Here is a 10,418-nt window from a genome sequence, read left to right as displayed (position 1 = left end):
TCTTGAATTATATGTTCTTTAAAGGTGAGGACTGGCTCAGGCTCCTCCATCTCCAACCCTGCCCCTAAAAGGCACCTATCTAAAAGTTTATAGCTGTATCTTCTGGAAGTTACCTCCCTATATTTAAATACTGGTCTTATCTGTTTTTATTGTTGTTTAGTCACTAAGTCATGTCTGATTCTTGCCACTCCATGGGCTGTAGGCTTCCAGGATCCTCTGTCCATGGGATTTCCTAAGCAAGAATACTGGTGTAGGTTGCCATTTCCATCTGCAGTGGATCTTCCCAACCCAGGGATTGAACCTGCGTCTCCTGGATTGGCAGGTGAACTCTTTACCACTGAGTCACCAGAGAAGCCTTGGTCTTATATCACTACTTCTTAATTTATCAATATTTGATTTCTTTTGCCATGTTTCTTTCTGTTCTACTTTTACTCTGATTTTTTAATACAATTTACAGTTAATCTTACTTTTCTATTAGTAATTCACTATTAGGGAAATATTTTATGTTTTATATTATTTCCTATTTCAAACCTACAGAAATATGTAGAAAATTACATAAAAACCTCCATGTACCTAGAATTAACACATACTAACATTTTGCCATTCACTTCAGGTTTTTTTTAAAGTAATATTGCAGAGACATTCAATTCCTTCTTAATCCTTCCCTGGTCCCATTTTCCTCCTTCCATCCCTCCCTAAAGGCAACCAGTATCCTAGGGTTGGTGTGTATTCCTCACATCCTTGGGTTTGCACCATTAGGGTCTGAGTCTAAATCATTATTGGTTCTCCTGAGTCTGACACAGGTTTAAGTATGTGTTCAGGTTAAGGACATTTGCTGAATGAATGATTTTCAAGGTAAACTTTGGCTTTATGTTTAAGGCCTTTAGGAATGTTATTCATTCATTCAAAAGCATACCTTAAGTACTAACTATATCACAAGGACTTTCATTACCTTTTGGGGAAATCTGCTGGAGACAGTTTCAATCCCTGGGTTTGGAAGATTCCCTGGAGAAGGAAATGGTAAGCCACTCCAATATTCTTGCCTGGGAAATCCCATTCACAGAGGAGCCTGGTGGGTTACAGTCCACAGGGTTACAAAAAGTTGGACACGACTTGGCAACCACACAACAACAATATGAATAAGACAGAGTTTTCTCATTCTTGTGGAGGCCACAGTCCCATGTGAGTTGTCAGTAAGAAAAAGCACAACTACAACTCAGTAGGAAAGTGATACTCTTCTGAATAGATACGAGTGCACTGGAGTTCTTGGAAGATATAATTTTCCAGATTCAAAGAGCGAGGGAAGGCTTCTCGGAAGAGAAGTCATCTAAGCTAAGACACACAGGATGAGTTAGACATACTCAGGCAAAGAGGCTATGGGAGAAATGAATGGAAGAGGGTTCAGGTTGAAATACACTATGTGCAAAGGTCCAAGGAAAAGAGTTACCGTTACATTTTCAAGAAAGAAACAAATTTAATTAGACTGGTGCAAGTTCAGTCTGGCTACAATCTGGAAAATGATTTGGAGGAGAATAAGGGTAGAACAGGGCTTCCCTGGTGGCTCAGAGGTTAAAGCATCTGCCTGCAATGCGGGAGACCTGGGTTCAATCCCTAGATCAGGAAGATCCCCTGGAGAAGGAAATGGCAACCCACTCCAGTATTCTTGCCTGGAGAATCCCATGGACGGAGGAGCCTGGTGGGCTACAGTCCACGGGGTCGCAAAGAGTCAGACACGACTGAGCTACTTCACTTAACGGTAGAGCAAAGACAACTTAGGAGGTTCCTGAAATGGTTCAAAGTCAGATGGTGGCTTCACATAAAGTGGTAACTTTGGAGACAGAATCAGCAATACTTGGTCATGGATCGGGGGTGGGCATGAAGGGCAGGATGAGCCAGCCCCTCCCCCATCACCAAGACCAGTGTTTTCAGGAGGTCAAGTCAGGAGATGATTGTGGGTGGAGATGGTAAGTAGAAAGAAAGAAAGTACTGCACACGTGGACAGGACTGTGAGAGATCCTGCATCTCTAACCAGTGCAGCTTAGTGTATGTCTCCCCAGGCTTGCCCTTCTAGAATGTCTTCTCATGGTTTTGTGGGTTTTTTGTCCTAAGCCAAGTGGAAGCATCCTTTCAATCGTTACCAGACCCAGAAGCAAGAGAGCTTCTTTGTGGATGGGAGGACCTCTCTCCGCATCCCCATGATGCACCAGAAGGAAATGCACAGGTTCCTCTATGACCAGGAGGTGGCCTGCACTGTCCTGCAGCTGGAATACAGTGGAAATGCCCAGGCCCTGCTGATCCTCCCTGACCCAGGGAAGATGGCACAGGTGGAGGCCGCTTTGCAGCCGGAGACCCTGAAGAAATGGGATAAACTGCTCCTCCCCAGGTAAGTGCCAGAGCGGAAGGACTCTGGCTGACTTTATATGAGAAACCAGCAGGTCTTGATCAACTCCAGTTGCAAGATCCTAAGCCCTAGCCTGGCTCTCTGCACTGTCAGTTAACCAACTACGTGATCTTGGGCAATTCTTGCCATGTAGGTCTCAGTTCTTAGTCGCTCAGTCATGTCCAGCTCTTTGTGACCCCATGGACTGTAGCCCACCAGGCTCTTCTGTCCATGGAGTTCTCCGGGCAAGAATACTGGAGTGGGTTGCCATGCCCTTCTCCAGGATGTGGGTCTCAAATTTTCTCAAATGTAAAATGGGGCCATTATAACCACCACACTGGGTTGCTTGGAGGATTAATCAAATTAATATGTATAGAATATGAGAGTGGTACCTGGTGCAGGAGAAGGGCTCCCCGGGCATTAATCATGTTTACCCCTTCCTTGTGGCTCAGACGGTAAAGCATCTGCCTACAATGCGGGAGACCCGGAAGTTCCCCTGGAGAAGGAAATGGCAACCCACTCCAGTATTCTTGCCTGGAAAATCCCATGGACGGAGGAGTCCAGTAGGCTACAGTCCATGACGTTGCAAAGAGTCGGACACGACTGAGCGACTTCACTTCACTTCACTTCTTCACCCCTTCCTGGACATCTTTCTGCTTTTCCTCTTGTCTTTTTCTCCAGATAATAATTTACTACCAGAAGACAGCTAAGTCTACATAACAAATCAGATCAAGGACAATTATCCAATATTAAGAATAATTATGATTCACAAGAACAGTGGGTATTTCTTAAGAGTGGCTCTGTTTTAGTTAAAACATTCCTTAAAGAACCTAAATACCAAGAAGAACATTGTAAAAATAAAAATGCCGATCGCCAGTTTGGGAAAACTCTACCTATCCGCTTCCCTCTCACTTGCTTTTTGGTTTGTGGTTTTTCTCATAGTGGTTTTAGCCTTTTCTGGTTTCCCTAGACCACATACTCCAACTAACCCATTCTTGAGATGTTATCTTCTTTTATGGGGTACTCTGGATAAAACTTGGCCTCAAGTTCTAATTACCTCTTGCTGCATAACGATCCACCCCCAAAAGAATAGCTTGAAAAACACCCATCTAGTATCTCTCTTGATTCTGCGGGTGGACTGGGTTCAGCTGGGCGGTTCTCACTTGGGTCTCTCATAGACAGAGTCAGATAGTGGCCAGAAGTGGAGCATTGAAGTTTCCTCCACTTGGACGTCTAGAGCATGGGCTGACTGGCTGGCTAAGCTAAGAGCTTAGCAGGCATCTGTCTCTCTCCATGTAGCATCTCCATGAGGCTAGCTTGGGCTTCTGCACAGCAGCTCAGCACAGTTGATATTGCTATAAGACAGCTCAAGGATCCAAGAGGGAGCATTCTGAAAGGCAGGAGGTGAAGGCTCCCGCTCTTTTAAGGCCTGGTTTCAGAAGTTAGCCAATGTCATTTCTGCCATATTCTATTGGTCAGAACATTCACTGGCTTCAAAGGGGTGGGGTATAGACTAAACCTCTTAAATCCACCATCACTACTTGATAGGTGTCAGTCACCTTCATCCCCATGGGAGCCTTCTCTCAGCACCCCAGTGGCACAGGTACCAAGGATAGAGAAACGGTGTTTTGTGTTTGGGTAGAGATTCAAGTACCAAATAAAAGATACAGGTCAAGGACAGAGGCCAGGATTTAGGGTATTATTCCTGTTGTCTGTGACTCTACACAGCTCTGGTCAGTTTGACTCTAGCCCCATATTCTCAAGCTCCCTTGGGATGAACCTGCCCTTTCCCCCATCACAGGAGGAAGTACCATAGAATCTTCTAGACCAGGAGATTTTTTTTTTTCTTAAGAAGGGTCTGTTTTGACCTCCCACGTTGACCTTCAAAGATCAAAACCAACCCAGGTTATTTATCTAAACCTCAGTTGTTCCCTGATACCACGTGTTGTGCTAGAGAGTCACAATATCACGGTGGCATTTTAATGGGCTTCCAGACATGGAAAATTCAAGCTGCCAGGTTTCCCTTACGGAGAAGGCAATGGCACACCACTCCAGTACTCTTGCCTGGAAAATCCCATGGATGGAGGAGCCTGGTAGGCTGCAGTCCATTGGGGTCACTACGAGTCGGACACGACTGAGCGACTTCACTTTCACTTTTCACTTTCACGCATTGGAGAAGGAAATGGCAACCCACTCCAGTGTTCTTGCCTGGAGAATCCCAGGGACGGGGGAGCCTGGTGGGCTGCCGTCTCTGGGGTCGCACAGAGTCAGACACGACTGAAGCGACTTAGCAGCAGCAGGTTTCCCTTTATTCAGCTATGAGAAAGGCTGGTCTGCCCAGGAGAACTGTGCTTTCTGATAACTCCATTTCTTTATTTACATTGACTGAACACCTACTCTTATGTTGGGCTCTCTAAAAGACACCCCTCAGCTAGGCTGTACTCAAACCCCACTCTATGGCAGGACCTCCCTTCCAAATGCTGCCTATGAAATTGTGTCTGGTAGGCTCAAAAATTGGCCAATGTAATTTCTGCCATACCCTATTGCTTTCTGTCCTCCACATTTGTTTCCTTTTTATCACGGTTCAACTCACCGACTTCCCACTACCTCCCACTTCAGTTAGACATCTGTACCCTCATATTGGCCTAGGAGTTAAACCAATAAAAAATTGAATTAGCATCTCTAATTTGAATTTATTTGAGGCACAAGTTGCCAAGCTGGCTGGTAACTAAACCAAGCTTGCAGGTGTCATGACAACTGTCAAACAATAATTTCAGAGATGAATAATCCCAGGAAGAAAGGGACAGAATTCTGTGGGTCAAAGGAAACTTGTGAATATCAGATCAGATCAGTCGTTCAGTCATGTCCGACTCTTTGCGACCCCATGAATCGCAGCACACCAGGCCTCCCTGTCCATCACCAACTCCCGGAGTTCACTCAGACTCATGTCCATCGAGTCAGTGATGCCATCCAGGAATAAGACAATCTGATGGCAAAGGCATGGCAGTAACAGGAGAGAGTTACTCTGGATTTGTGACGTCACTTCACAGGCAAGGTCTCTCATCAGATCTTCAACACCCCCTGAAGTCCAGATAGGTTAGAGATGGTGTAGCTTTATTAAGGGGTTGCCAGTAGATAGGTTTAGGATATAGTTCAGAAACTGAGCCAACAGAACTTGCTCATGAATCAGATATGGAGGTGGGGCAATGTTAACAGCATTTACCTTCCATAGTTACTCTGTGACTTTAATCAGCAAAGCCTTGGAAACCTAACCCAATGTCCAGCACCTAGAAAGTCCTCCAGAAATGTGACAAAGATGAACACCTATGGCTGTGCCAGGAGTCTTCTTAGATCCAGACAAGATACTCTGTGTGGTCTGAAGAAAAGGGGTTTCTGGATTGTGGGATGTTCTGGCATAGTAGGTGGTATCATGAGAAGCCTGATTCCCCACCCCGCCCTGGGGAGCATGTCTCCCTCCCAAAGCTCAGGCTTCTCACACAGAGGGCAAGAGCAGCCTGTATAATGAGACAGCAGTGCTTCTCCATCTGATTCTCTCCCCAGCCTGCTGGATTTGCACCTGCCAAAGTTTTCCATTTCTGGAACATATAACCTGGAAGAGATACTTCCCCACATTGGTCTCACTGGCTTATTCAACTCAGAAGCTGACTACTCAGGAATCACTGGGCAGCTCAACAGAACCATCTCCAGGGTAAGGTGGTGTATGTGGGTGTGTGTGTTGGCCGGGAGGGGGAGGGTATGTTCTCCTTTGACATAAGGTTCATTTGAAAGTCAAGTGCTCCTTTTTTTCTTTTCTGGTTCCTTAATATCACAATCTTTAAGGCTTCTTTTCACTGGCAGCTCTCTTTTTACTCCCCTTTCTTCTAGACTTCTATGTTTTTCAGAGAAGCAACAGAGTCTTGAATAGAGTAGGCACCCATCCATGGAGCCAGAATTGCCCCAGGAGTGGGACCAGTCTTCTTTTTATCCTTTAAACTTCCTCCAAAGGCAGCCAGTGAGATTCTATCTACCTTTGTTACAACTGTAGAGAGTAGTGGGCATGAACAGGAAGTGTATCCATCAGCTTTGCTATAGTAACAAACAATCCCCAAATCTCAGTGTCTTCTTGTAACAGAGGTTTATGTCATTCATGTGACATATCAGAGGTGTATCACTACATCTCACTACAAATCTACTTCGCATGTCTTCTTCATTCTAGAATGTAGGTTAAAAGAGAGGCTTCATGTGGGACATGCCATTCTCATTGCAGTGGGGAAAAAACAGAGAAAACATGCAATGTCTCTTAGCACTTCTCCTCACTCATGGCCTCTGTCAAGGCCACTCATTGACTAAGACGAATCTCACAGTTAAGACAGCCGTCAGTGGGGTGGGCTCATATTCTCTTGCAGGAAGCACTGCAGGCCACAGGCATGGGCGGGGGCTGATGACAGCCTACAGGAAGGGAGAGTTCGTATTTGAGAAGAAGAATGCAATTTTCCATAAGAGGGAAGACCAGAAAGACCCTTCTATTCTTCCATTACCTTCCTAAGATAGAGTCATTAATTATCAGTTTAGTCTTTGCTAGGAATTTCATAAAGAAAGTATACTGTCTTCAATTTCAGAAAGAGCAGCTGAGATTTGGAACATGAAACTAGGGAACAGCGACAGGGTTCTGAGTGTGTGTGTGTGTGTGTGTGTGTGTGTGTGTGTGTGTACCTGCCCATCATGGAGAAAGCAAACAAGAGGAAAAAGGAATAATTTAATCTTTTAAAGGATTTAATTTATGGTAACCTTCGCTGTTAGATTTATCTCTTTACAGATCTTTTTAGAAACGAAAAAGATTGTCAAGGCCAACATTTTCAATTTAATTAAATTTAAAGCCTCAGAAACCTTCCTAAGGAGTTGTGTGAAAATGAAGTTTTAAAGGGCTTCCCAGGTGGCACTAGTGGTAAAGAACCTGCTTGCCAATGCAGGAGACATAAAAGATGCGAGTTCAGCTCCTGGGTTGGGAAGATCCCCTGGAGGAGACAATGGCAACCCACTCCAGTATTGTTGCCTGAACAGTCCCATGGACAGTGGAGCCTGGCGGGCTACAGCCCATAGGGTTGCAAAGAGTCTGACATGACTTAGCATGACTTTCCTGGTGGCTCAGATGGTAAAGCGTCTGTCTACAATGCAGAAGACCCGAGTTCGATTCCTGGGTCGGGAAGATCCCCTGGAAAAGGAAATGGCAATCCACTCCAGTACTATTGCCTGGAAAATCCCATGGACAGAGGAGCCTGGTAGGCTACAGTCCATGGGGTCGCAAAGAGTCAGACACGATGAGCGACTTCACTTTCACAAGGTTTTAAAAGAGCAGAATTCTTTTTTTTAAATTAATTAGTTTATTTTAATTGGAGGCTAATTATTTTACAGTATTGTGGTGGTTTTCACCATACGTTGACATGTTTCAGCCATGGGTGCACATTTGTCCCCCGATCCTGAAAACCCTTCCCACCTCCCTCCCCATCTCATCCCTCTGGGTTGTCCCAGAGCACCAACTTTGAGCACCCTGCTTCATGCATCGAACTTGCACTGGTCATCTAATTTACATATGGTAATATACATGTTTCAAAGCTATTCTTTCAAATCATCCCACCCTCACCTTCTCCCACATAGTCCAAAAGTTTTCTTTACATCTTTACTATCTTTCTAAATTCCATATATATGTGTTAATATACTGTATCGGTGTTTCTCTTTCTGACTGACTTTATATAACAGGCTCGTTTCATCCACCTCATTAGTACTGACTCAACGTGTTCTTTTTTATAGCTGAGTAATATTCCATTGTGTATACATACCACAACTTCCTTATCCATTCATCTGCCGATGGACATCTAGGTTGCTTCCATGTCCTGGCTATTGTAAACAGTGAAGAGCAGAATTCTTTTCACGGAGGCCAGTAGGGGGCTTGGCACTTCAGACAACCTGGTTTTGCTGAGCTCATTTTGGACACCATTGACTTAGGTGGAGCAGACCATTTTAACAATGAGGAAACTGAGACTTGGCAAGAACAAGTGCAGCTCTTAACAGAAAATGAGTCTCCAGCTTGTGCCACGTATACCCGAGTGCTTGGGAAATGCTCCTAAGAGTCGCTGTTGGCTTTTTACAGACTGGTGCATGCCTGAGCAGGCTTCCCAGGTGGTCCACTGGTAAAGAATCCACCTGCCAATGCAGAAGATGCAGGATACATGGGTTCTATCCCTGGATTAGGAAGATCTCCTGGAGAAGGAAATGGCAACCCCCTCCAGTACTCTTGCCTGGAAAACCCCATGGACAGAAGATCCTGGTGGGCTACAGGCCATGGGGTTGGACATGACTGAGCAAATATACATGCTCGTGCAGCCCTCAGCCCCGTTCAGGCCTATCTGTCTCTCCTTCAAAGAGCAAACAGCATGGCCAGGGTGACACCCCAGGAGATGATGGAGGTAGAGAAACCTGTGAAGGAAGGAAATGAAATAAAGGCCGGAGTTGCTTCCTGGGAGGGCAGGGCCTGAGTGGGGTAACTCCGCCTCCATCTCCCTGTGCTGCACGAAGTGGCCTCGCCCCCTTGAAGCGCACTGACCCCGTGCTGTCTCTGCCCCTCTACTCTCCTAGGTGTCACACAAGGCGACAGTGGACGTGAGTGAGCGGGGAACCGAGGCGGCTGTGGCCTCCAGCCTCCTCTCCCAGCCTCGGTCTCTGAACGCGACGTCGGCCCCACACGCCGGTTTCAACCGGCCTTTCCTCCTGCTCCTTTGGGAGGTGACCACCGAGAGCCCACTCTTCCTGGGAAAAGTTGTCAACCCAGCTGCTGGGTGACCATTGTGGGAGGCCAGGGGGTGTCTTGTCCGTTTTTAAAAAAACAGGAGGGCCAGCACCAACCTCCATCTCAGGGCTGCTGTGAGGACCAGTGAATCAGTGTGCAAAGATGCTAATAAAGTTGACCCTGGGTTTTGTGAACAGTGAGGAGTGATGCTTACAAGAGGGGGTTGAGCACCCAGAGCAGGGGTCAGTCATTCACTCTACTGTCTCTTCCAATCTGGAGTCAGCTGTGGCTAGAAAGTTGGCGATGAGAACAGCCTTGGGTTATAGCCTCCCTGGAGTCATCCACCAATGCTGCTACCACAGCTGATCCTTCCTGAGTGTCCTTTGGGCAAAAGTCCTAAGAAAAGGCGCAAAGGTCGTCAGGAGGAGTAAGTGAATCTCTTGCTGCTTGGTGACCCATCTTGGCTGTATAGCAAAGTGATGTCAACCTGAAATATCATTGCCTGGATGTCAGAAGTTGGTTCACTTTGAGGGGAGACTGAAGCAGGGCAGGATCTATAAGCCATGTTCTATTAAAAGAAGGGGGTGCGAGGATGGGCCAATGAAATAAAATCCAGAAACAGAGGTCAAGTGTCCAAGGACAACTCCGGATCAAAGAAAGTGGAAAAATCAATATGGCGTGGTGAGACAGTGGGCTTATGGTGCAATCTTGATCAGTGGGATGAATTTGCATCTAAGCAATGATGCATGCTTTTGGGGGTCAGCAGGCCCACTCCCACCAGTGTGTGCCTCCAGTCTTAAAAAGGCATCTGTCTGGAAGTAGTGGGGAAATTCAGAAATGCCAACACAGCTGCATGTGTGTACCATGAATGTGACAATACATCCCCACAATGAAGTTGGTCCCTAGAGGGTGACTGTGGACGGTACATGTCTAGGAAAAAGCTGTACCAATAAGAGCAAGTGGTAGAACTCCCCAACCCTCATCCTGAGAAGGTAAGACTTGAATTGGATCTTGAAAGCCAGGGAAGCCTGAAATAAAGAGAAAGAGAGTAAGACAGTCCAGGAGAGGATGGAGGAGATGTGTTATGGGCAAAGACCACCAGAGAAAAGAAAGGGAAATGTATGTTCTGAGAAAAGAAGAGAAGACCAGCTTCATAGCAATAGAAGGCTTGCATAGGATCACAGGAGAGTCACGCTGGAGAGGGATACGGAGTTAAATGTTGGAGGCTTTGGTTGCCAGGGTAAAGGGTGTGAA

The 10,418-nt window shown here is 46.0% G+C and overlaps 1 protein-coding gene across 3 annotated transcripts in view; it reads left to right on the top strand.

The window, feature by feature from the left end:
• SERPINA11 (serpin peptidase inhibitor, clade A (alpha-1 antiproteinase, antitrypsin), member 11) overlaps window positions 1–9,358 on the top strand; it is a 13,801-nt gene extending 4,443 nt beyond the window's left edge. For all 3 annotated transcript variants that reach the window (XM_010836241.1, XM_010836242.1, XM_010836243.1), the window contains 4 exons: window positions 1–24; window positions 2,110–2,383; window positions 5,942–6,089; window positions 9,014–9,358. In XM_010836241.1, the coding sequence (XP_010834543.1) occupies window positions 1–24; window positions 2,110–2,383; window positions 5,942–6,089; window positions 9,014–9,217 (650 nt within the window). In that variant the 3' untranslated portion in view covers window positions 9,218–9,358. The remainder of the gene's footprint in view (window positions 25–2,109; window positions 2,384–5,941; window positions 6,090–9,013) is intronic.
• Window positions 9,359–10,418: the final 1,060 nt, after the last annotated feature.

The sequence above is a fragment of the Bison bison genome, unplaced genomic scaffold (assembly GCF_000754665.1).
Source record: "Bison bison bison isolate TAMUID 2011002044 unplaced genomic scaffold, Bison_UMD1.0 scf7180017864061, whole genome shotgun sequence".
NCBI classification, from domain to species: Eukaryota; Metazoa; Chordata; class Mammalia; order Artiodactyla; family Bovidae; genus Bison; species Bison bison.
This window is presented reverse-complemented; position numbering and strand designations above follow the sequence as displayed.